Below are 27,388 nucleotides of genomic sequence, written 5' to 3'. Positions count from 1 at the left end.
CCATTATAAGCTATGCACAATAATAAAGTCTCAATATCTGGAGCTTTAAAAAAAAACTTTAAAAATCCATTCCCTTTGTGGCAATAATGGAAAAATACAGTTTGCTTCCTGACAACTATGCTAGTAAGTTTATTAGATGCAGTCTACATACAGACCTGTATTATAGAACTAAGCAACTTTCTGGACCATCAACTTCATTCACATGGTAAAAAAAAAAAAAAAAAAGAGACTAAAAATAAAGCCAACCAAAACAAACAAAAAAACCCACAGAGAAAAACGAAGTAAGCGGATGGTAAAAAGAAACACCATTGGATTTGGAGATTAACTTAATGGGAAAAACCATTAATTTGTTTAACACTAAAATGGAGCAGGAAAAAACCTTTTTATAATAAAAATTATTTTTGAAAATCACAATGATTAGGGAAGAGCTTTCTATTCATAATCCTCTCTGTTAGGAGTGAGACCCACAACCACATCTTTTGGACGAAAAGGAAAGAAATCCAAGCTATCAGTCAGAATTTCATATGACAAGAATGTGTATGACACAAGATGCAGTTTAAGTTTTGTGAAGAAGTTTGCTGAAGTTTTTGTTGAAGTAGAAACACCAGTTCAAATTAGAATGGGAACATTCTGGTGTGATGCTTCCAAGCAGTGGGAATTTTTTAATAACATGGCCAAAAGATTCTTTCAGAAAAAAACCAAAACCAGATCATTTTCAGCAGTTGTGCCAAAATGATCCTCAGTTTTTTTTTCTAAGTACCCTTAGCTTCTCAGTTTGAGTCAGTACATAAACATGATAGAGAATCTTGCCATCACCAATCTCTGCCCATTATGACAAGAATTTTTGCACCTAAGCAAACGGCTGATCTGCCAGGACTGACAGGCTGAAAGGCAACCCTGAGCCTACAAGCTTGAATGCAAGGGGGTGGAAATCAAAGCCTTCTGACTGTTCAGCTACTCTGCTTCAATACAGAGCTTTGACACTGACACTGTCCCACACCTCTGCTGTGCTGCTGCCACTCTGCTGTATCTGCTGGAGTCCTGTGAGCACCTGTAACTTGCTTACTCTCCCTAGCGACCAGGGTGTGTTGAGCTCATCAGGCACATGAGTGTGACAGGGGAGTGGATGGGGAAAAAAGAACAACACTGGGGAATGCCTTTTTTGTGAATAAAGGACTTTACTTCACAGCCCTCTAACAGCTAACGTACTTGTACTCCCTGCATGACTAGCTTTAAATTAATGCTATATATTATCTTGCTCTTACTCTGATTTATAGCAACAAAGACTTACTTTTAATGACATGGAAATTACCGACTACGGTTGACCAGATGATTCCTAAATTATTAAAATGACCCTCTGAGTGTTCCTATAGCTATTACTACTGATGTAATTTTAATCCCATTTAAAACAAAAAAAATGCATCCAAAGTCCTTTGGAGTCAACACTAAAACATTACTTCACTCTCTTGTGAGCTTGAGCTGTTATCTTTGCACTGCTAACAACTATTAGGCACTAGTGCTCTCACAGTGTGCTCTCTGTAGGGGAAAAAACTACATTACAAAATTGCCAGAAATTTGTATCCTGTCGCCCTATAAACCTCATCTCTGCTTCACTGATTAAAAAACAACTACCCAGAACAGCTAACAGAATTGCTTTATTTTCTGCTCATGATTAAGAATCATAACACATTTTCTGTGCTGAAGCACCTGGATGTACAGACCACCAACTAAGCTCTCTGAGCACTGACAGTCACATTGATCTGTCAGTTCTGATCTACTAAGGACTGTAAGCCACAACAAAAATACACAAATATTTTAAAACAATGCATTCTGTAAACACATTTGGCCAAATGAAACTATAGTAACAATAGCAACTAGATTCTGAAAAATACTCAAATACTCAAAATAAAAAAAAACAAAAAATTAAAAAAAAATCCCTATTTCTCACATCTGGATTACTCCAGTCTTAAAACCGATCTCTTCTGGTATTTTACCTCTGCCAAAATAAACGTAACAGCAATGTTCAGCAAACAAGTATAAAGTATTGGAAGAAACTAACATTCTCACATGTAACTTTTTCTAACCGACATATGAATTGAGTAATATACTTGAAACTGCAAAACTCGGCCAAAGAAGACGCAACAATACCAGAAGCAATGTTAATAACTGACCACTAAAGCTAGCAAGTGTTACAAGAAAACCACAAGGGTGAGAAAAAGAAAAGAAGCACCGGAGTCACAACCCACCCAGCATTGCACTGGCCAGCTTGCTCTGTTCTCATAAAAGTTTTAGAGTACTGCTGCACTAGAAACAGAAGTGCTGCCTTGATGGGACTTGGAAGAAAGGTGTGAGAAGCAGTATCCTACAGACAGACACACTGTTAAGATATGGACAATACAACATTTCATTCTGAATTAGAAACAGGAAAATGTGATGTGCCCTACAGATAAAGCAGCCAAAAAGTAGGAAAAGCAACCCCACACTTTACCTGCATAAAGCACTCACAGTGAGCACAAACAGAAGCAGCAGATTCTGACTGGAACATTCAAACCAAAGGGTAGAGGTCAAATAGTTCCCCAGGAACTCTCCACTACTGCCAGTCATTGAGGGCAGAGGACTACTGCTAACAGCTGAGCTATAGTTCAGCCAGGGATTTTATTCAATCTCCTTGTGGGACTACAACATACCCCTGCAGCAAAAGAGATTGAGCTGAAAAAAGCATTGTCGTTGGGTTTGTGTTTTTCTGTTGTTCTGCTGTTCAAAACTATTACTGCTTAAAAAATACACGCTGAAATCAGAACTATTAAAACAGTGGTACATATACACTGGCATAAAGCAGCCAGCAACACATTCACAAGAAGCAAGAATTAATTTAAGGAAGGACTACTGCACATATTATTCAGTCATTTGGACCAACCTATTTTTTTAGGCAAAAAAAGTTTTACCTCTTTTTAGAAAGAGAGAGGGATGACATCGTCAGTGAACAGAAAAAGAAGATCAAAGGCTATTTGCTTTACTACTGTAAACATAAATCTCCCAAACTATTTTTCAGTTCTGCAAAGACTTTTAGAAGATTGTTTGAACTGAGTGTCTCAGAACAATTACTGTATTTTCAATTTGTAAAACAGCTACAAAAAAAAATTTTATAAACTGCATACTTCTACTGCAGGTTCACAGTCAGACCTGAGGGAATGAGTAACAGTAAATCATCCAAAGCACTGCTTCTTCCCTTTAAAAAAATTTAGATATGCAAAATGCAACGGAAATTCACTGGTTTAATTTCCTTAAAAAGACAGTCTGACATTCACCAGAAAAAGGAAAGTCAACTGAATGTACTGTTTGATGAGCTTCTATCATGACAGCACCCACACTGAATTCTTCTGTTTCTGTACAAGAGGTAAAGTAACATGTAAAAACTCACATTTTCAACAGTAAGAATTTCAAGCCCAACATCTACCTCTTCTAATTCAATTATTTACTTTCTGTAATTGACCCTTTTCTGAAGCTCATTAAGTACTGTATTTGCTCACAATCAAGTGCCATGAAACAGATCAATAAGGCATTATTATTACAGATAATCTATTCATTTAACCCATATAAAATTAAAAAAACATCTATCTAAGAATACAGAAATTCAGTGAGTTATTTAATATGGAACCATCCATGGATTCTAACCTAAGATTTACAAGATTGCCCTGTGTGATTGTTTTCAATATTATACCCAGCTGTATGCTCTCAAACTAATGTTGTATGTAAGAAATATTTGAACTCTCCGCCAACATCTGTAGCAGTTGTCAGAATGGGAAGTTCCTTCAATTTCTGTAAGAGTCATCTCTTCAATTAATGAAGATGCGCAGTAAAGCAGCAAAAGAATACCCAGTATGAAATCTGATCACACACCAAATGGGCATCAAGAACATGCCAAAATTGAGTAATAACAAGAGGGATTTTAAGTGTATTTCAAATACAGAAATGGAAATAGAGTAGATATACTAAAGGGAAAAACACCTGACATGGATGTTCTGCACTGTAATGTGTACAAGTGCATTATGTAAAAATTGCACAAAGTGTCAAGAAAAAATGTAAAAAAAATTCTTTACATGCACAATTACCTTACAGTATGCTATTGTTCGAATATTGTGTGTGGCCAGCTGTTCTTAAGTCTGTGTAGAAGTTGGAACTCTTTAATAAACAAAAATGGAAGAGTCGAAAACAAACACAGAGTCAAGACTAGTGTCAGACCAGAGTCTGTTTGATCTTTTTAAAACTATTTAACTAGGCCAACTTGCAAGTATGGACAGGGCAACAAGCCATCTTTCTAAAAAAGAATTCAATTACATATTAAGTACACAATATTTTAAATTAAAACACAACATCATTACCAAAAATTACTTTCACCCTCCCAAAGCCCTCAAAACAGAATTTTCTTACACAGTACCACTGAAAAAATCAACTACACCAAAGTAACACACTATCATTAATGACACACATCTCATTCTCACAATCTTCTTGAGCTCTTCATCCCTAATAATGAGGTAAATCCAACTAAAAGACAGAGGTCTGAGAGGTCATAAACAATGCACAGTGGAGTCCTGATCTTCGCTTGACTGTAACTGAATCTACCAGGTATTATCAGATAACAGAAACACACACTCTCAGATTTAGAATTGAAGATCCAATATTTCTCAAGATACAGATCAAAACAGATTAGTTCTTACAAAAATGAAGAAAACTCTTGCTTTCTGTAAGAACTGTGCTTGTGTTGATTGAAAGGTTTGACACTGGCATTCCAAACAATAACAGCAGGTCATAAAACATAATGGTCCAAAATGACTTTCAAATTGTGTAACTACATGACAACTTAAATAAGTGGCAAAGATCCAAAACAACAAGAGAGAAAAAAAGAATTAAAATATGTTCTACAAAAATACATCTTTCAAATTATCATTTGAAATGTTAATTTGCAAAATAAGGCTGTAAATAGTAAATATCACAGTGTCAATTTGAAGTTGTATAAGACACCGCAAACTGGGTTTGGGGGAAAGTAAACACATCAAAACAGTAATCAGTCTCTAAAAGCACACACAATCAAAAAGGAAAAAAAATCTTTAAATTCTAGTACTAACATACTTTGAACAAGCAATGTAATGCAATGCATCATCTTGAATACTAGAGGGAATTTCATTACACATACCTTTTCTCTCTGTTTTCTGTGCAGGGATGGAAGATGCGGATGTAGACAGTTTTGATAAGGTAGATGCTCCATTAGCATCAAAGGATTTCTTTGGCTGGTGATCAGATTGTAGAGAAAACGGACTAGGAGGAACAGTGCTTGGGGTAGCAGTTGGATGAACCACTGTTTTGATGGGATGCTGTACTGGAGTAGAACTACTGTGAGTCTCTGCTCTTGGCAGTCTGTAGTCTCTGTCATTGTGCCTGCTCGTTTGAGATAAAATATTCTGTGGCAGCATACTGCTGGTGTCACTGGAATGCTTGTCTTCCACTTTTTTTCAGGATTCCCCAAGTAACATTGCAATAAAAAAAAAAAATTAAATTAGAAACAAATCTAAGATTGCAGTAACTGATTAATACAGTTGCATGCCAACAACTAGAGCTGACTGAACTTTATATGATTAAAAAAGGCTTCAGGTAGATCAGCATCAAAAAAAGCAAAATTTAATTCTACTCACTGACAAAATGCATTTTCTCTGACCTTTGCTTGATTTAGAGCTCCAGTTAAGCAATGCATTTTGATGAAAGGCTGCTTTATAACAAGTGTTACAGTCAAGTTAACTTTTGAAGTCTCCTAAAAAGATCTAAATCAAAATCTATTATTTCCATCTTGTATATAGCGTAAAGAGATAATTTATGCCATTTTTCTTTTGTTCATCAAAATCCCTGAACATCAAGTATCATTTAATAGTTTCTAGGCTTCAAAGAATTCCTCTCCATGACACTTGAGTACTACTACAACAAGCTTACTTACAGTTAATTCAAGGCATTTAGATATATTAAATGAATGACTCATCTGCACTGGTCACATGATCATAGACTAAAATATGCTACTCGGTGAACATACCAAGTAAACAGAGAGTAATTCTTTTAGAGATTCTTACATTTTCACCTGTCACAAAACAAATACTCACTGCATTATGCATGACTGCTATCTTTTTGCAGCATCCAGTATATTTTAGCATATACAGTAAGTTTCAGTGTACACAGGAAAATACCCCTTCATACATCGCCTTGTCAAATCCCAAGAGCGTGGGTGAAGAATGATACTTCGGCTTCTGCTTTTAAACTACCCTGAGAACTACACCACAAATTTATCTAAACTACATCAGGATACAGACAGGATGTCACAGTACATCTATTTTCCACAAGAAAACTGACAAAGATTAAAGCTAGGTATCAGGACAAAAACCTCCAAGTTACAGAAATTTATAGTCCAGGGAAGATTTTGCCAAGAGTACTGGTGACATTGGTGAGGTAAAAATATGCTCTCCATAACACACACAAGCCTCTGAAAACCCTGATATCAAAATCCATTGAATGAGGTTATTATTTTTAGATGTGAAATCTTTATTTTTAAGGTCAGAATATGACATTAGCAGGTCTCAAGGATCACAACAGTCCAACTAAACTACAGATTATGCAAGTTGTTTAAGTAACTACCCATGAAGATAATTAAATTCGACAGTAAAAGCCACAAAAAGGAGGAGAACCATGAAAAGCATTAAGCAAATGTTGCACTAGTAAAGTTATTAAAAGAAACCACATTTGGGAGAGTTAACTGTGCTACCCACTTTGGCTTTTATACATAAAAAGGTGAGAAAAAGAGCTAAGGAAAGGGATTTTTTACAGTTTTTGAAGTTTGGAAAAGAAAACAGTAATGCAAACAAGGCAAGAATATATCACTGTAAAAAAACCACATACTTCCACTGGCAAACCCACTGGCAGCTGTCGCCTGCATCACCTCTCTTCTGTAATCCCTATCTTTTGGAAAACTGTTAACTGACATTTTGCTTGCTTCTTTTTGTCTCTGCTCTCTGAAGAAAAAAAAACAAAAGTTAGGTAAAAACGTACATTATCTAATAATACAACAGTTTCTATAAGTTACATGAGATGAATGAAACTGTTGCTGCTACAGGTGGAGTTAGCAAACTCCAACCACTGCTTCCTTACATCCGTGCTTGCTGAAGCCCACAACATACCAGTTCAGCTCACTAATCTTGTCCAAAAAAGAATCACCCAAAAAGCCCACCCTGAAATAAAACATTAAAAACAACACTCACCCAGAAAACCAAAACAAAAATCCAATGAACACACACAAATAAACCCCAGAACAAAACAAAAACCAAACCAATCAACCAAACAACAAAACCTCCCCAGCAAATCATCTCCACATAAACAAACCATACTTCCCTCTCAGGCTCTGGATTGTCAAGGGATAAAAGAGGTGCCAGAGGTCATGGTAAGGGTAGGAACAAAGCAGACTTAGAGCACAATCTTTTATAGCAGTAATCTATTAGATAAGCTCAAGTGCTCTGAAATGTGTTTAAGAATATTTGTTCTTTATACAATTAAAACAAATACAAACATATATACCTTTCCAGCCACTCTTTTGGTTTTTCCCACTGTGAAACTTCTGTTCGGCAGTTGTAGTAGTATTTTTTGCCTGAAGAGCTGATGTGTTCAGACCAATCATCCGCAGAATCATAAGCCTTTAAAATACAAATAGTGTTGGACAAAAGACTGCTTGAGAATTTTGATAAACAAATTTAATAGCTCTCACTGGTTTTAAAACTATATGGCACCTTTTATGCACCCGTATCACTACTTTCCACCACCTCTAAATGATAACTTGAACACATGACCAGTATCCTCCTGCTGCATTCTGCAGTAGTTTCCTCTGATTTAGTCCCATCAAACCCCTTAACAAAATCTAGTAGTACATTTAGTGGGATATAGTAAGGTCAATATTGATAACATCCTCAGAATTACTATCTTCCCAAAATTTTCCCACCAATCACAAATTTACCAGTTTTGGTTTTGGGCAATTTTTAAAAAACACCACTCTAACTATTAAAACTTTGATACTGAAGTGACTAAAATTCACAATACATAATGCATTTCAAATAAGTAAAATCACACTGCCTACTCTAGAGTTATCCGAAAGTTCATGGAAAATACTTCTGTTTCTATGTAATTTAAATAATCTAATATTTTAAAATGAATGACAGGTAACTCAAAGCTCTAATGATCACCAATTAGAATAGTCTTAAAACATTTAACAACTGCAGGTTGGGTTTACAGAGTGTTTATAAAATAAAGACTAATGTTGGAAAACTCAAGCACAACGTATATGCTGCCTGTCAGACAAAATTATGAAAATACGGTGCGTATGAACAGGGCAACACATTGATAAAAATCAATCACAAATACTCACTGCATCAGAAGTTTTGCTTGGATTATTGCTGGGATTAGAAGAATGGGAATTTGAACTATGAAGAGCACTGTGGTTGTGTGAATTTTCTTGTGGAGAGTAACTGGTCCCTGAAAGAAAAGAGAAAGACTATTCACCATGTATGATTTCAAAGTAATCAACCATCTGCATTCTAAGGGGGTGAAAGGGCAAAGAAGAGGGAAAGGAAGAAGGAAAGTTGTCCAAGACCTGCATCATAGCCCAGTGAACCATAGTTCAGATGCAGAAGTATTTCAAGAGACCACATGCACATTTCTTTTTCACACAGCATAAAACTCACTTTGATTTTATAATTAGAGTAATGCCCCTTCACTGGTCTAACTCTCAAACTTTATTCCATTACTAGTGAACAGCCTTTATAAAAATTTTTTATGCTGTTAAGAGTCTTAACATGCCAATTCAGAAATTAACAAACGTTTTCTCCTCATCATTAGATCAGAAAATTTAAATAGGCTTATCAACAGTCTACATGGTTAGATGTATAAAATCAGGTTTTAAATTTACTGAAGCAATGATGTTTTCTTAAAGCTGTTGTTTTCTTTTGAGACTACTTGTTATTAGTTCTAGGCAACTATTTCTGTTTATGCATACTGAGCAGACTAAATTTTCCTGCACCTCAGTCTCTTCAATAAAGGTACTGACATCTAGAACACCAAAAGCAGCGCTTCCCAAATGGCCACCTGCTTCTGGCCTCACTACCAACTACTCTTCAAGGCAATTTGGCTTTCCTCAATGTGAAAACACTTGAACAGCTGAAATGAGAAAGGAGATAATTCTCATCATCTTTTAGATCTGTATTTGTGCCTAAGCTCAAGCCACCTGAACAGTTCCATCTACAATTAAACAAGAACACCCATTCCACGCTGCAACCTTCTTTTAAATTTCCTGTTCTTAAGGCCTCCCATTTTTTCTAAAATTTATAAGCAAGTAAAAACTCTTCCATTATCCTTGATGGGATTTTTTTGAAGTTTCAAACATTCACATAAATCACACTAAACTAAATCATTATCTTACACATTTCAAGGAAAAATATAACACTCTCCCAGCTTTTACTTTCCCTTTCCCAGCTGAGAAATGTCTCAATACCCAGGGGTACTACATGAAGTACCACTAGCTTCTCAAGTTGTATAGGAATCTAGTATTCATAGTAAATAAGAAGTCAAGTGACTTGAAAATGGCAAAGACTTTATCTTATGGGCAATTACAGTAAAGAACAGTAAAGGATTGATAGGCAGGAGCGAATGGAGTCATAAAAAAATAATTGTTTCAAAGTCTTCCAAGAGCTACAGACACAGAACGCAACCAAATGACACAGTATGGTGCAAAATGAGAGCCACTACAATACAAATTCTGTCTTCTGAGCCTCCTAACTACACAAGCAGTGACAAAATTGCTATTTCAAACTTCTTTCTCCTCACCTTTAACCCTGCAGGTTAGAAAGATAGTCCATCACAAAAGCAAAAAGGCGTATACCACCACTGTTTAGTACCCTACAAAGGTTAAAGGTAAATTTGCACAAACGTGAGTTACTGCAACCTGAACCAGCACTACCTCAAGTGTACCTTTCCCTACACTATGTTGGCTAAAACTGTATGTTATTCTCTGTAAAGATGTAAGGGGGAAAAAGTAAGGATAACAGAGTAAGTCTCATATTCAAATACAGCTTTTCAAAAGCTAGACCATAATCCTACACTAAAAGTATCTTGCATGCTCAGAGCCAGGCAGAATGACTTAGCATGGGGGCAAGTTAGGCTTGTCAAAGCAATACTTACAACCATGACACACTTGTGATGCACATGCCTAACAACAACAACAAAACCCCATGTATATACGCATTTTATTCCCCTCCAAGATATAAGTAGTATATTGTAATTACAAGGCCGCAGTCCTCAGTTACAACAACAGTTTCAATTTTTTTTAGATACTGACCATGTAGTGAAATAGCCATTTAATATTTTTGTATTATCCATTCTCCCTTTTTCAAGGAAATAAATGAGATGAATATTTACTAGATGGCTTTGTTTGAACAGTCCCTTCAAAACATCAGAAAGCACCAATGCATTTAATTTACTGTAATCCCATACCACAGCTGCAGTATCACTACATTTTGTTCAGCATGCTCAAGACATACACAGTGATTTTTAAATACTGTAGTGGCCTAAATACACCGCCAGGTGTATTTACACCTAAATCTAACAGGCATTTCCTAAACATGAGAAAGAGCCAACAACATTCCCATTATATCAATAAAATATTGTGAAGCCAATTCTATCCAGCCCATAAACAAACCTCTCAAATTCACTGTGCAGACTTTTGAACCCCACATGGTGTATCAGCTCAGCAGCATGCCCCCATTTCACTCTGCCCAGCCCCAGTACTGAGTCACCAATCCCTCCGCAGGAGTATCAGAGCAGCCGCAGCAAGTCACACCCACCTCCAGCTGGCCCCGATAGGCCATCACTACTAAGCACCAGTTTCTTCAAAAGGGGCCCCTGGGCCTCTCCGAGCTGCAGTCCTCCCAGACTGTCCACCCACATGCTCCATTCATCAGGAATCCTGTCCTTCCTGAGCTGGCCTCAGCTGCATAAAAACTCATCATGGCTGCTCCAGCAATGCCGACTGCCTCATGGGACCGGGACAAGTGAAGTGGGCCTTTACAGGGCCGGCCACAAATGCATGCTGCTGGTGCAGGGTAATTACAGGTGCGGGTTGACCACCCAGACCTCCCTTCTGTTTTACATATAATACCACTTCTTGTTTGGATCTGTACCCAAACTTCAGGAATAAGCATCCAAATCACTGCTGAACTGCTGCTTGCCGTTGGAAAGTTTACAAGACCAAGGCAGATGATACTCTGGGGAACAAGAATTTTAGGCTCTTCAAACAAGTTAAGGGCTTAAACACTGTATTTACACATGACAACCATATTACCAAATTACTTTTTTATACTGAGGCAGAAAGGCTTTAGTATGTGGTTAAATCCATGCACAGGTGTCACCTAGGAATCTGACAATCCAGCCAAGCAAGCAGTGCCAGCTCAAGTTGTCTGGGAAAGTTGCTGAGGATGTTTAAAAGGCCAGAAAGCAACCCACAAGCAGAGGTCTACCTCTAAAAACAGGGGGGTTCCCCTCACTATGATAGTTAATCCCTATCACGAATGACAATTTGCAAAGCCTAACCCCAAGCCATTTAAAGGTGGCTGTGACTTGCAACCAGCTCTGCATCTGCCAGCTGCATGTCTGGCAAAGCAGAACACGAGAACAGGATCGCCAAGACTAGTCCATAGCCCAGAAAAAGTCCTGATAAGGGGTAGAGAGCATACCACAGTCCCCTGAGACAGCTCCTCATGACAACGTCTCACCTTTTCCTCTTAGAGTTAGACCTTCCTTACTAGCTAAACTTTCCTCAGAAAAGAGGAACAAAGACTTGGGTTTGCACTCCTTATTAGCATATTTTCAGATTTAGCAATTGTTGACATATATCTTTGTTGCACCATAAGGAAATTCCTATTTTGTTATAAATACTCCAGTTTCAGACCTCCCCATGGAAATGTTTACTGCACAATCACAGGGAGTTTCCTCAGTTTACTCATTATTTTGAAAGTGGCTGAAGCTGGAAAGAGCTACTCCTAACGGAAGATGGCCAACAAGGGCATCAGCCCTACAGTTATATAAAACTGTAGTGGTGCAACTGTGTGAGCAAGTCTTCCCTAGTGATTAACAAGTCATAGGGCAGATCAGAGTCAAGGTTAAAATATCACAGCTATCTCCTAGCCTTTCCAACAAAAATCACATCTTCCTTAGTAATGCATGAAAATCACCAGAAAGCACAAAGGGAACCAAAGGGAACCAATTCAAAATTGACTTAATGCCTACTACAGATTTGAGATTCTGTTACACTAGGACTCAATATTTTTGTAAGTTGCTTCCGTATCCCAACTTCTGAATCCAAGACACTTTGAACTGCAACAAGGGCTCAGAGCTATGCCAGACTTGAAAAACAGATTTAACATAGGCTGAAATAAGAATACTCCATTTTCCAATACAGTCAACTTTCTCTAGCAATTATCACAGTTAATTAGCATCTCCATTAACACCACTTCAATTCCGAAAGTATAAAAAAGTTCAAATTTTGAGTTAATTCAAGATCAGACTGCTCTAATAAAGCAGCACTTGGTTTCCCTCCCTTCTCCCCTGCCATCTTCAAGACCAAACCAAAACTCCCTCCTTTCCAAAACTTGTACACCTACACTGGCAATTACAACATCCACCTGAAACCACCTAAAATGAATTTTCTTGCCATTTGATTAGCATAACCTAATACATGACTGGGTATTACCCACCATCCTCTGGCATCCAAGTATCTTAGCCTAATTTACTCTTTATTGGTTCATAACATTGTACAGTATCAGAATCATAAAATCTTCTACTGAAATGCACAAGTTGGAACAGAGAGACATTAGAGTTGCAGTATATATACTGCTGTACCACATGACAGTTAACTTTACACAGTTCACTGCTGATAGAGCATTTATGTTTTCTTTTTAGGCACAAAAATACCTTGTTAATATCCCAACTCTCATTTTGTCCATACTAAAAAGTGTCAGTGTAGATATAAAAAAAAGGAAGTTTACAAGTGCTCACCAGTTGGAACTCAAAGATGGTTGCTCCTTCAGTCCCTCTAGAGGGAACTGGGATTCAGGAAGGGCTCTAGAAGAGTCACCGTTTCTGTGCCCACATTCTAGGCATGTGGAAAGAAACACTGGGCAGCAGGAAAGCAATGAAGGTCATTACCTTTGTGACAACTCCACCCATACTATCTATGACTCCATGTTCCACCTATCAGCTAACATGCAATCAAATTCATTAAACTGCAGATAACATCAGAATCTGAACTTCCTCAAAAGAACAAATACTACCAAGTGACACATACCAATTAGTTGTTAACAGAGAAAACTTAACAGCTAGGTAAGTTTATGGTGGTGATATTATATGGGGATAACTAATTAAGAAGACTTCTTCTAACAGTAGAAATGATAGAAATTTATCTAGGATTAAGTCTAAATTAAAATGTCTAAAGTGTATTTCTACTGGCTTTGTTACTTCAGTGCAAATCTTTGTACAGAACACTTTCTAAAGTTCTGCACATGGGAGGAAATAAAGCAACACAACAGGAACACAATACCGAACATGCCAGCAGTAACAGAACAGCCTATCATGGTCATTTTGATTTACCAAATCTGAAAGTAATAAGACAAAACAATTTTTCTTCACTGCATTTTTATTGGCCTAGAGTATCGAAAAAAACATGGCTGCCTTCCACATACAACCAAAAGCATAAAAACCTTGCAATTTTCCTAGTAGAGCAGTGGCCTCAGAGAATACACCAACTGTGCAGTAACATTTTCCAGAAATTCATAACCTACTAACTTGAATGCGCAATGCTTTGCCAAAGAAAGAAAATCTAGCCTGTTCGTGGTACTGCCCAACTACACACTCATTATGCCCCCCCAAATAAATGTTTTATACCAGTCAAGAGGTAGCTCTATTGAGCAAAAAAACTTTAAAAGTCTTATTTCATTCTCTACCCTTCTCTCCTGCCACACTGCCAATCCAGCACAGCAAAGTCTGTACTGTTTTGCAATATCCGACTCACAGGGTAAGCATTCCAATGCAAAGAAGTTCCCTTTTTCTCCAAGTTACCATTCACACAGAATTTCACAGACATCAGCCAAAATCATTGCTATAAACAGACCAGGAGTCATACATACATGGAGTGGCACAAATGACCAAATGCAGATGAAAGTGATACTGTAAACAGAGTTTTATTCATAATAGAATTTTTCTTCTAAAATGGTAGTAAGAAAGTGGCACCCTGAAAAGTAAAAGTGAGGAGCAGTAAACTAATGAAAGTCAAGGAGTCATTCTACTAATGCAACACTCAGCAAATGCAAAGGCATTACTGATTATTAAAATGAAAAAGTTAAATCTTACATATTGCATAATATACAGTAAATTTGATTTTGCTATTTGCTGCTTACTTTTCTATTTTCAATTAGCTATACTAAATTTATTTCAGAAATTCAAGCTTAATTTTAGGGCAAACAGACCAAACTCCTCTAGAAAGAACACCAAGTTATTCCGGCCCACCAAAAAGTAAAGCAAAAGTTAGTAAAATGCCTTAAACTAAATTCAAACTTTCAGTTTTCCAGTAACAATTCAGGGATTTACTACTCTAGCACCTGTTTTCCTAGGGTTGTATTTCAGCCTAAATGAGTAACACAGCTTGGGTGAATGGACTGAACTTCCCCCTTCAAAGAGCTCCTCATCAACACCCCGAAACCCAAATGAGCCTCCCATGAACACACACACTGTAATACAGCACTAAGAGTCAAGCTCAGTGACGGAAATCTAAGAGCACCGCAACACACTCTCCTACCTCCAGTAACATTTCCACAAAACTCATCAACTAAGATTAAACAGAAGACTGATACTCTATTTCTGATTTACATTGTCAGTACATAATTCCAAATTTTGAAGTTTTTTCCTCTCAAAAGCCAAGAAAAACCAGACAAGATATTTTAAAAAAATACATTAGTCATCTGGGACAACAGGCACATACTCAAATGCTTCATGAAAATTAGGCTGAAAGGATACTGAAGTGAATAACAATTCCTTTAACATTGCAGGGGGGGAGGGTGCAAGAATCATACATTTTACTTTTCATTCAGGGAGCTTCCCAAAGTACATTAAACATTGGAAGAACCGCTGATATTTATCAACACACACCTCAGATGGAAGTTACTCAAATGCAAACGCTTCATAAAAACTGTGCATTTCAGTATTTTTAGATTACAAACAGCAGAGTAGGACTGTGAAAGACTGACACACCACAATCCAGCCATCACGAACTGTAGTTTGATTAAAATCAGGGGTAGTGCAAAACAATTTCTGCTTATAAAGGAAAAAAAAAAGCAGTTGCTCAAACACAGCTCTGAGACTATTTCCCCTTTTTCTATGTATCCCCAGCACCAAATTAACACACCCACTCAGGAGCTCCAAACAATTAACTAAGATATGACAACTTAATCTCCCTAACAAAATCCCCTGAGCAAAAATAAGGTTAACTAAGAACAAGGCCAGGTTTGTTTAGCTTAGCAACTGTCAAATTTCTTTTGATGTTTTGAGGATAGCTTCTTGAGGACAAAAAAGTTTAAACAGAAGATCCTGTGAATGCAATATTACTTACAAGTGAACTTGCATTGAATGTTTCCATTACTAGGCTTAGAATACAGAAGGTGAAGTTAGAAGTTTTTATGCACATAGGTAGTGCCACACAATGACAAATACTTGTGACTTCATCCCATGTTAAGTTTCCCTCACCTCAACTGAGCATACACTATTGACAGCCAGCAATTCAACAAGTACATGGTGTTGTAGAAGTAGTAAAAAACGGGAGTCTCTATTACAAAACATTATTGCAATCCTGCAAAAAGGTTAGTCAGACATAATACATCCTTAATCAGAAAGCTGTGGCAGAACAATGCCTAACCACATTAAAATAAGGCAAGAAAAAAAAGGGACCATATATCAACCTTCTTAAATGCGTCTTAAAAATAGTAACTGTAAGTCAGATTATCACAAATTCTTAAGATACATCAAACACAATAGAAGAATCAATGTCCACTTCAATACCAGATCATTCCTTGAATGCTAATAATATTTGCTATTTGAAGAGAACTTTCTTTTAAGACTATAGCAATGTCCATGTGTCAATAAAACAGAGAAAGCCTTATTTCACCTAAAATTTAGATACTGACTGATCTGCTTATAAAGAATTATGGAACTTTTCTGTTTTCAGAAAGATTACTCGTTTTTTCCTGGACATGTTACTTCTTCACCACAAATGAGAAACCTAACTTGAAAATATTTAGTATTAAAAGCAGCAATTGGTCACTACACTTTTATATAGCTTGAGAAATTATTAGGTTTAGAAAAAATACATTTGCTGTTCTGGACATACTATGCCAAGTGTATTTATTAGAGTACAGATAGGCAACAAGCATAATTTTAATTTCATGCTTATTTAATTTTCAACTGGGAATTGCTTTTTAAGTAATGTTAGTAATACTAAAAAAAATAAAAAAAGCAAGTCAAATTACTTTATTCCTTTCTGTCATGTAGAAATTCTGCACTAATAAAGGAATGCTGGCCCACAGCTCTGGGAGGAAGCAAAGATGGCAAGCAAGGATTGACCTAAGAATTAATATATATAGTGGTGTGGTTTTAAAAAAAACAGATTCACAGCTTTATTTCAGGCTGGCCCAGCTCAGCTTAACAAAGCTTAGCTCAGCTTAACAAAGGTATTGTGCAACAGGGCTTTCAAGCATCAAAAGCACAATAGGTGACAAGACAACTCATCCCTCTTCCCATTAAGTAATTCTTAAATATATACATCAAATTCAACTGGTCTTTCCTGGAACTACCTTACTATAAAAAAATAAGCCTCTTCACAAAAGCTGTAGTTATGTTTACAAACTCAAAATCTGTTTTACAATTGTTTGATTGCCTAAGTGTCTAATTTTATTTCCCTAGTTAAGTAAACATTCTCAAAAGGACTATACAAAAACTGCAAGCATTATTATTAACAATATCTAGCCAGTATGAGGTGAACTTTATACTACTTGAATTTGAAGAGGATAGTATTTCTTGTATTAAAGTAAGCAGAAATAGCATTATTTCAAATGAACAGTTTTTAAAATGAAGTCTGTGTTAATCTGTCAGCAGCAGGTGTCTGAACGAGGAATCTACTCAACTTAACTAGATGAGATCTAAACTCCTCCCTATATTATTCAAGAGGCACAGCTGGCATGAACACAGCACTATCCAGAAGAACATAATTATGTGAAATAAACACAGAAAAAAAAATTAAGTAGACCACATTACCTAACTTGTATTGTGGCACTTATGCACAAATGTGAATTACTTATTATATACCTTAATAAAAAAACACTCTTTGTGGGTTTTGCCACATTTGGGAATGAATAGGTATGTTTGAAACATAAAAATGAGATGAGCAGGACAGAACGTAATTTCCTTTCCCTGTGTTTGCTACTGATAGACATTGATAACTGATAACTCTGCTGCTCAAAAAAACTCAGTAACAAATGTAGAAAAACACTGAGGAAGACTGTTGCTTTGGAAAACATAAAAAAGCACAGTATTTAAGAAATCTGGGAAATCATCACAGAGGAACTAATCTGTGTAGATGGGATAGAACTATAAATCTGCCTTGTAAAAGTATTTTCAGAAAGCCTGACATTACTAAATATATATAGCAGGTCACAGAAATTATATTGACAGGTATCAGAAAAGTAATGATAGAAGTTTAGACCAAAAAGACCTTTTGAAGATTTATGCTGCCTCTCAAAGACAAGGAATTTAGGTCATTTAGCACACTGTTTGTATTTCTGGCTGCCTTTTCCTTGTCATGAAGCACTTGAAAGCTGTTTTACATCTCTTTTTTTGAGTGATGACAAAAGGAGGGTATTATCATTTTTTATCATACCTTTGCTGTAGAAACAAAATAAATTATGTTTTAACACTGCAATGGAAACTTTGACAGACTGTTCCTTTACAACTCTCCTTTGTAACAACAGCCCCATTGAGGAATAGATGATTATTCCAAAGTACTACAGGGCCTAATCATAGGTCTCTAGGCCTAATTTTTCATTAATTTCAAACACAATATAACATTGCTGCATGCATGAAAAGGCAAGTCAAGGCCACAAAAGCTTGACAGACATCTCTTAAGGCACTTGGTAAAAAGAGCCAGTCATCTGCTCAAACATTTATTTCCCTTTCCAGTGACCCAAAGGTCAGACTTTCCAACTGGACACACCAAGGAGGACCCTCATCACTGTCTACAAGTATCTGAACAGAGGGTGTCAGAGGATGGATCCCAGCTCTTCTCAGCAGTGTCAAACAACAGGTCAAGAAGCAATGGGTACAAACTGCAAAGAAGGAAGTTCCACCTGAATATGAGGAAGAACTTCTTTACTGCCTGAGTGACCAAGCACTGGAGATGGTTGCCTGGGGCGGTTGTGGAGTCTCCCTCACTGGAGAGATTCAAGAACCTGGACACAATCCTGTGTTCTAGGATGACCCTGCTTGAGCAGGGAGTTTGGACCCCTGTGGCCCCTTCCAATCTGACTCACTCTGTCATTATTCTTGAACAGTATTCCATCAGTCACTTCCAGTTAGCAGGCAATTACAATTCGTGCCTTAGAACACACATCTCACTTCAAAAGCTTGAAAGTAGGGAGAAAAAAGGGAAACAATCCTTATTGAAGAGCTACATAGGGAATGATCTCCCTGTACAGCAAGAGGTTTTTCCCTGAAAATGTCCATGAAATTGCATAAAAGCCTGACTTTGTAAACAAATGCAGTTACCATTGCAAGTTGGGTGCCATTAAATTACTATTATTCACAGAGAAGTTATTACAGCACCACCTCCCCTCTCAGCCAAAACAGAGGCAGAGCACTCTCTTCCAAGTTCTGCACAGCTTCAGTGATACTTGGCTTACTGGACACTTGTCACTGAATAGGTAGAAATGGCCAGGAAAACCAATGTAAACTGCAAACAAATAGTGTTTCTCTTAGAAAGCAGCCATGTCTCAAAACATGGTTAAGGAATAATTCTACTCAGGGGCCATTGGGGAATGTAGAGCAAAATGCTACATAATTTGCAAACTGGTATCTTGACTATGATCTAGTAGCAGGCAGCTCATCAGAAATGAAAAGTTTTCATTACTTCTTTTCATCTTCAGAAAAGCAACCCGAAAGAACAAGTTTAGTAAACTGTATATTCCATTTCTTAGAGTCAGAGGCAAGCAGCTTATGTTAAAGCATGATGCTAAGTAAAAATCATTCCCTTCTGATTAGCTCACATTACCAAAACCAACCAAATTCACCAGATCTTGTATATTGTCAGTTATCTTCTCTTTTTCAAAACATAAAATCTGCTTATGTACAAAAGCTTACCAGGTCTAGCAGGCAGACTGACTTGAACATAATACATTTACAGTCCAATGAATTCTTAAAACTAAGAGATATATTGGCTTAAACTGAACAACTATAAATGGAAACCTTCAGAGAAGCTATTTACACATCTGAATTCTACACTCTCACATATAAAAGAAAGTAAAACAGTAAGTGAAAATTCCCAAAGTCCTAATAGCAACAGAGGTTGGGAAGCAGCTGCATCAACAGGTAACAAACAAATAGCTCTGCTTATTAACATTTGATGTAGCCTCCATTTCAGATCAAGTCTCACACTAATACATCTTTACTCTAGCAACCTACACCAGATACTTGAACTTCATTAAGAAAAGCAGAGGACTCCATCCACCCACAAGAATAAAGACTTAGCATTTAAAACCACCATATTAATATCACAATTCTTACCTACCATCAATAATATAAAATTAGGGGGTTTTATATTCCATTCTGTGCTAGTTAAAAGCAAGCTTTGCAGGTACTTTTCAAAAGCAATTTTTAATATTAACATTCTAAACCTCTAGATTTAAAAATTATAAATACAAGTAAGATCTTTTACTGTGATTCTACAAGCATATATTTTTCAATTTCTTTTCTACTAGAGATCCTCGCGACAGAGTAACACATCAGTTGTTTTATACAACTGATCCCACAAAAACTCACCTCAGAAATATTGTCAAATGCACTGAGTAAATGGAAAGCTACTTTCTATCTAAAAATTTTAAATTTGAAAGCAAACTTAAAATTAAAACCCTGTCTAAAGGCAGTAGAACTAATAAAACTTAAAAGAAAGCTTTTATAAATATCAGAAAACAGAAACTTACTCTTGCAAATTTTCTTTTTAATCCAAAGAAAAACTTCTAAAAGGTGAATGATCCTGGAAGCAATTCTGTTTTTCTTAAAAAACAAACCAGCCAACCTATACCCCCTTTAAAGCCAGCCAAACAGCCAACATTCAAGGAACAGTGAATCACTAAATCTACACTTGGCTGTTAGGGGATATTCAAAGCATTTTCATGGAGAGCACACTCTCCTTTGTGATCACACTTTTCTCATCCCAGCTTTGACCATACAGTTACAGTTAACATTAACAGCCATTAATAGTAACTACATAGATGGAATCTACTCCAGCTTCCCCCTGAACCCTTCACTATGTTCCATTACTCTCAGACTTGACTCTTTTCACCTACCCTGCAATTTCCTCTCTACAAAGCCCATTGCCTGAGCATCTTCCATTCTCTTGCAGCTGCCCTAACACCCTGTTCATTGTTTCACTGGCCAATGATCACACTAATTTAATCAGCAGCTCCCCTTTGCTGCCGAGGCTGCCAACACAGGAACCTAACAGAGTTCTCAGTTCAGGGCTGTTTGCTAGCCCTCTGCTACGAGGACTCTGAACTCCTTCAGGAACCAGTGGAAACAAAGCAAGTCAACAAAGAAAGACAGAAGCTCCCACCACCACTTTGATAAAAATACGAACTCATTATTTAAAATATTTCATTCAGCCTCTAATAGCAGTAAGATTTTTAATCTTAGAACTGTATTAGTCAGTAACAGTGCTCACTGACAAATGATCTTAATTGCCAATTAAAAAAAACAAAACAACTTGCGTGCAAAAGAAACAGTCAAAATGCTTCAATTATACTTTGGAATTGCAATACCACAAGGTATAATCGAATTTCTTTAAAAGAGCCTGCACTGCACAACAGCACACAATTCAGCAGAAGATTTCATGCTATGTACATTTACTGAATTGCTTAAAATAACAACTGGAGAGTGTAAGACCATGGCATGAAGCAAAGTTTCAAAGTCTGTTAAATATAAATGCAGTGAAACATGCAGTATTTTCTTCACAGAAAGAAACAACTGAGTACAGGTCGCTTAAGTGAAAAAACCTTGTTTGCATAAAGTTCTACTGTGTATCTTACTGTGGGTCATTCTGCTCCATACAGTTAAGTAGAAAAACCCTCTGCCCTTTTTATAACAAGGGCTGCCCTTTTTATAACAAGGGCTGCATCTAGCATTTTTACTTTTAAATTATATATATTTATAGCTATATATCTCCCTTTCATTTTTCCCAAAGCTACCCTTCTTATCTGGCCTCTTTATTTTCTTTCTTGGACACCACTATCTCATAATTCAAGCATTTTAAAAGACCTACAACAGCTTTCCATCCTCAAGCATGAGAGTCCTCAAATCTTTGTATTTCCCTTTTTCTTTAGTGGAAACATTTTTCCACATCTACAAGGCCCTTCATAGTTCTATTCCCTATAAACAATGCTGGCTTTAAGTCCCTATTTGTTACTGTTAAGAAACTTCACACTTGAGCTGGTCTCATAAGACCCCCTAATCTCTTCAAACCCCACACTTGCCTATAGCAGCTGACCTATAAATAAGAGACACACTGAGGGGGGGAAGCTGTTCATTATGTTTTAAACACTTGCATACAGAGACAATGCTCCCATGCACAGGGACCTGAAAGCAAGAACAAAGTTAAGGCAGTTTTTTGATATGCTGCATGTACAAGTGCTCTTAGGAAACTAGGAATGTGATAAAAACTTGCAATTACTCCACAGTGTTTAGTCCAAGGTAAACTTGGAAGTCTCTCTCCAGAGAACGACTGTCTCTGTACACAGTCTCTTTCCACAGAAACCATGCAGTAAGCAACTTTGAAAAATGCTTTGTTTGCACTGTATCAGTATGGAGGGCTTACCCATAACACATTTTAAAACCTTAATTGAATTTCTCCCCATGGATTACAATTCTGCAAAAGATTCTGCCATGAATATTACAAAAACAAGCTGTTACAAGAAACACTTTTATACACATACTAAGGATATTAATAGAAAATAGTTCTACCATTTTTCACTAATTAATTTTCAATCAATTCCTGCTCATATTTTAAATGCATACACTTAAATCTTGAAATGACATTTAAATTACATTCTGCATTTACAAGAAAAACATGAACCAGTCATGACTCAATCAGTGTGCAACACCACTGAATCTTCCTGTTTCTCTCCAGAGCTAAAATTACTAAGAGATGTATAGGAGTTCTTTCCAAACATTGAGTTAGGAAGGAGAGATCAGGTTAAATTGGCTTTATGTTCAACATTAATAATTCAAATTTAAGTCCTATTTTGTTTTCTAAGGTATGAGAGAAGAAGATATTGTTCGTTTGGTACTTAAATTCAGTTTAGGAAAATAAATACTAGAGATGTTTCAGTAAGATTTCCTTTGTTAAATTCAGCTAGATCACAGGAAGGCAGTAACACCTGTAGTAGTTTCAAACCAATTTTAAAATAATACACAGCAATTACAAAAAATAAAAACCACTCAGCTTCTTTCTTCCTTTGTGAAAAATACAAAATGAAAACAAGACAGGCAATTATAGTAGTATCATAGCAAATTAATAGTTCTCGGTCCTATAAAGGCTTAGATGAAAAATGCTAGCACTTTTGTAATGTTTTTCTTTTTTCCACTGTATGTCTCTAATTGCAAAACTAAGGGAATAATATAGCAAAAGCAACTCTTCAGAGTAATTCAACAGAGAAAATAGTACATTATTTTATTATGTCTTTTGCCTATTAGGAATATGCAAATACTCATTACAGTATTTCACCTATATTTTAACACCTACCTTCAATTCATACTGACAGAAATATTCAGTATATCAAAGAAAAATTAATACTCTTCTGCCCACATCTGCTCAGCTTTGCTTTACTACATACAGTACACAGGATTTAACATAATTTTGGTTGTTTTGACTACATTTTACAGAGGTGAAACTGTGGCCAAACTAACCTTACTAATGACCACACACCAAAAAAAAAAAAAAAAATCACGTATTTACATTTAACAGTACAAATGTTAAACTTTTAAATTTAGTAATTTCCCTAAGACTGTTGAAGACTACTTCCTTCTTCCAGTCTGTTAACACATGATGTGAAAATACCTGCTTTCAGATTAGAATAAATGAACCTTTCCACTGTCTTAACAACTGGGAGAAGGTACAGTGGGATGGTGTTCCTTTCATTCACAAAACTAGAAATAATTCATTTTCCTTTCATCCTGACTGCATGCATACATGCTTCAGACCATTCCCCAGCTATTAAATCCAGCTGGACCTTGTAAGGACTTCAGAATATCTCTCCTATCTTACAACACTTCCAACACACAAATAAGCAGAAGCATTCCCCACATAGAGCCTCATCCTCCAGATGTTTTCATATATGCATGATTCCACTAAATGCAGCTCTGTTCAAGCAGAAAAAATTACCGACTGTAGCTAAACTAAGTAGAATTGCAAGAGAATGTGGGACTAATTTTTGGACAGGTGAACAGGAAATAAAAGAGGACACCTCTGTATCCTGAAAAGTAGTATAGAATAGCAGCATATGGGCATTGCACATGCACTTAATTCTGAGATTACTACACTTTCAATTATTATCAGATACAATGAAAATCAGTGTATTAACAAAAGAGGCATGTTTTTATAATGCATCTACACACTTCTACTTTAACAGTGGTCTACAGAGCCTCAGCATTAAGTCAAAGAAGGAAAAACAAATAGGATTTTTAAGAATAACTGGGTACCCATGAACACCTTTGTAGTATTAAACTAGTATATCCTAAAAAGGTACTTGAAAGATACTTCCTTTATTTTACTGTAACTATTATATCAAGTAAAACTAGTGCAGCAATAAATGTGTATGTATATCAGAATTGGTTAGCTTTATCCAGAACAAAGAAGCACTGCTATAAAGCTCCAAATTCTCTACTTGAATACTACACCTTGTACCTTGACACATAGACCAATCAACAAAACAAAACAACTTTTCCAAATTCAGACAGCAACTGCAATTTTCTAAACTCTGGCTGTTACCTAACACTGTTTATTGCCTGGAAAATCCCACTCTCTTCCTAGGAAGCAGGGATACAAAATAAGATCAGTTAAAAAATACTGGGGATATTACTACTGTTAATAAACCTGTAAAAACACAGGAGGCTGACTTGACTGTGAACACAGTTCTTCAAGCTCCTGCCAAGAAAGGCTCTAGTATGTGCTACCTTTGATCATCTATTAAGAGTTCTACATAGCAGCTACATACAAAGAAGCTTTTTTCACTTCTGATGGGGTTTAGTCTATGGAGCATGTACCTACACAGTACAACACCACAATACACAAAGTTAATAAAAAGGATGCAGACCCACAAATATTATTGTTAATGAAAAATTCAGAAAACTATTTCATGTTATCAAATGTTGCAGTATGTCTAAATAAATAAGACATACTAGTTAAAATAATAAAAAAAGGGTTTATTTAATCTTTGAGGCTGTAAGGAAAACTACCATACCTGTAAAAACCAGAAAATTAATAGGTGTTACAATGCCTCAATGATTGCTTCCAAGTAAATTCCCATTTTGGGTTCACTGCAGTCAAGCTGAGTACAAGCCACATTTAGTGTAAGACATCACCTGAGTGATACTGGCTAATTTTAATGAGAAATTAGCTGACTGCTTAAGTAAAAGTTTGTTAAAGATAACTTACCACCATCCCTCTCTCTAACTCTGTGAGTATGCACACTTTTTGCTTTACTGTGCCCTGTGTTGTCACCGTATTTGTTTTCAGGGCTGTCAGAGCGCCGCAGCATTTTATTTGGTGGTGAGGGATCTGTGGTGTCTCGCATCTTGTCATGACGGTGATCACCACCACTGGGGTGACTCTTGGATGAGTACTTAAGAGCCTGAAACAGATCCCAAGAAAACAAGCATCGACATTAGATACAAAATTTTGGGATTTTTTCTTCTCTTCCAAAAGTACTTTTAAAAGTTAATTAATTTTCATTTCCTATTAAAAAAAAATCAGCATTAGTCTTCCTAGTTTTAATTACCTACGTTAAAGCAACAAGTTCTGTAATTAGAACTTAAACCAATTTCTCCCACTATTACATCCAACACAACATTTGCTGTAAAGAAGAACCTAGTTTCTCTATCTTTTCACTGATGGACAACACACTTTCAGCAATAAATGGGCCACAGTTTTTCCACACTTTTGGGAGAAGAACTAGTCTCCACTTGTTACTAGGAAAACAAACTTACAGTTACACTGAATCAATGTAAACTTTGAATATGTCCTCTATAATCTAGTTAAGACCACACCATTACCTTGAATTTCTGTAATGTTTTCTTCAGTACTAACATCCATGTAACACGTGTAATTAAAAAAAATAATTCTAGGGGGCCAAAACATGTAATGTAATAACTCATTCTAAAGTCTTTACCAAAAATTACATGCTCAGCCTCATTCTAACCTGCTTGGTTCTGTGAACTTCTGAGTGGCAAGTGTTCACATTTACATGAACTGTCACTGACAGCTGCCTTGGACTGCCGTACTGCACTCCAGTGACTGGGATACACGGAAATGCAGTAAAACAGTTCAATTCAGGGCCTACAGAGAGCAATATCACAACATACGGCTTTCCACAGACTCAAACCTCAACAACTACGTTTCTTCAGTAGACACAGCAAAGAAGTGCAGTGTCTACCTTACAAGAATTGAGGCTATTGTCGGTGAGTCAAGGATTTGATGGTTTCTGAACATGCCCAGCAGCTGGCAACTACAGAAATTAAGCCTCACTTGCAACCCCAAGTTGGTCAGGGTCTAAACTCGTGCCTTGCTCAGATTACAGCCCCCAGCAGCAGTTTTGGGGAGAAGAAAGGGCTTTGGGGAGGTGTTGGGGGAGGGGGCTGGGGGGGAAGGGGGGGGGGGGTGGGAAGAGTAAGACTCCTTTTGTTTTCAGAAGAAAAACATTCACCTCTCCTGGGTCTCCACTCCACCGCAGGAGACCCCGGCTCCCTCTCCCGCCCCTCGCACCCTCCCCGACTCCCAGGCCCGAGGCCTGCACGGGTCGCACTAGGCCGCTCCTGCTCGCCCCGGCTCCGTAGGCCTCGGCCGAGCACCGCGGCCCCGTTCCCTGCGCCAGGGCCGCCGCCGCCACCTCTCCGCCCCGCGGCCCCGGGCCCTGAGCCCAGAGCGCCGTCAGGGGCCGGACCGGGGCGGCCGCGACACCGCGGCCTGCAGCGGCCGCCGGAGCCTCTACTGAAGTAGTACCCCCCCGCCTCCCCTGCTCCTCCTCCCGGCCCGGCGGTACCTGGTAGGGCTGCGAGTCCCCCCTGCGGTCGTGACAGCTGAGGAGAGAGCAAGAGAAAGACAGAGAGGCGTTAGCGAGCGCCCGTTACCGGCCCCACGGCCGGGCCGAACATGGCGGAGGGGGTGGGGGGGGGAACGGCCCCGCGGGGCCGGGGGGTGAATTTACCCATCACTGAGTCTCTGCTGTTTCCTCGCATACATTACCATCAATGCCCGGCCTGTGTGTGTGAGGGTGAGGGGACCAGGAGGGCACGGCCGCGGCCGGGCCACAGGCGCCGAGGGGGGAGGCGGGGGCGGCAGCGCTCCGGGGGCAGGGGCGGGGGAAGGGGGCGGCTCGGGCAGCTCGGCTGGAGCGGCGCTCACGGGCCCATCGCCTCGAGAGGGGAGACGCTGGCAGCTCGGCCCCGCGCGCGCTGAGACACACCGGGAGCACCGACTCGGCCACCGCCTCCCCCCGCCGCGCCCGCCGCCGCCGCTCCAACTACATCCGGGGAACTCGGGCGACGCCGCGCTCGGTCAACGTCGGCTCTTTCCGGCTCTTTCCGACGCGCTCCGTCCCCTCTGTCCCCTTTGCTCTCGGGCGACTCTGCCTTCGGTAAACATCGGCTGCGTCCGCCGAGCTCGACGCCCCTCAGTCCCTCCCTTCGGCAAACATCGGCTGCCTCCGCCAAGCACGACGCCCTTCAGTCCCTC

General features: G+C 38.1%; 1 protein-coding gene across 2 annotated transcripts in view; it reads right to left on the bottom strand.

Moving 5' to 3' along the window:
- Positions 1 to 27,349, bottom strand: part of WAC (WW domain containing adaptor with coiled-coil) — a 56,253-nt gene extending 28,904 nt beyond the window's left edge. Inside the window, exons 1-7 of one of the 2 annotated variants that reach the window (XM_084222640.1) lie at positions 26,862 to 27,349; positions 26,697 to 26,733; positions 25,094 to 25,289; positions 8,450 to 8,556; positions 7,609 to 7,724; positions 6,937 to 7,049; positions 5,195 to 5,503 (exon numbers count right to left, since the gene is read on the bottom strand). In XM_084222640.1, the coding sequence (XP_084078766.1) occupies positions 5,195 to 5,503; positions 6,937 to 7,049; positions 7,609 to 7,724; positions 8,450 to 8,556; positions 25,094 to 25,289; positions 26,697 to 26,733; positions 26,862 to 26,902 (919 nt within the window). In that variant the 5' untranslated portion in view covers positions 26,903 to 27,349. The remainder of the gene's footprint in view (positions 1 to 5,194; positions 5,504 to 6,936; positions 7,050 to 7,608; positions 7,725 to 8,449; positions 8,557 to 25,093; positions 25,290 to 26,696; positions 26,734 to 26,861) is intronic. The other variant, XM_084222639.1, reaches the window with a different exon arrangement.
- Positions 27,350 to 27,388: the final 39 nt, after the last annotated feature.

This window comes from Fringilla coelebs (genome assembly GCF_963513975.1).
Source record: "Fringilla coelebs genome assembly, chromosome: 1".
NCBI lineage: Eukaryota > Metazoa > Chordata > Aves > Passeriformes > Fringillidae > Fringilla > Fringilla coelebs.
This window is presented reverse-complemented; position numbering and strand designations above follow the sequence as displayed.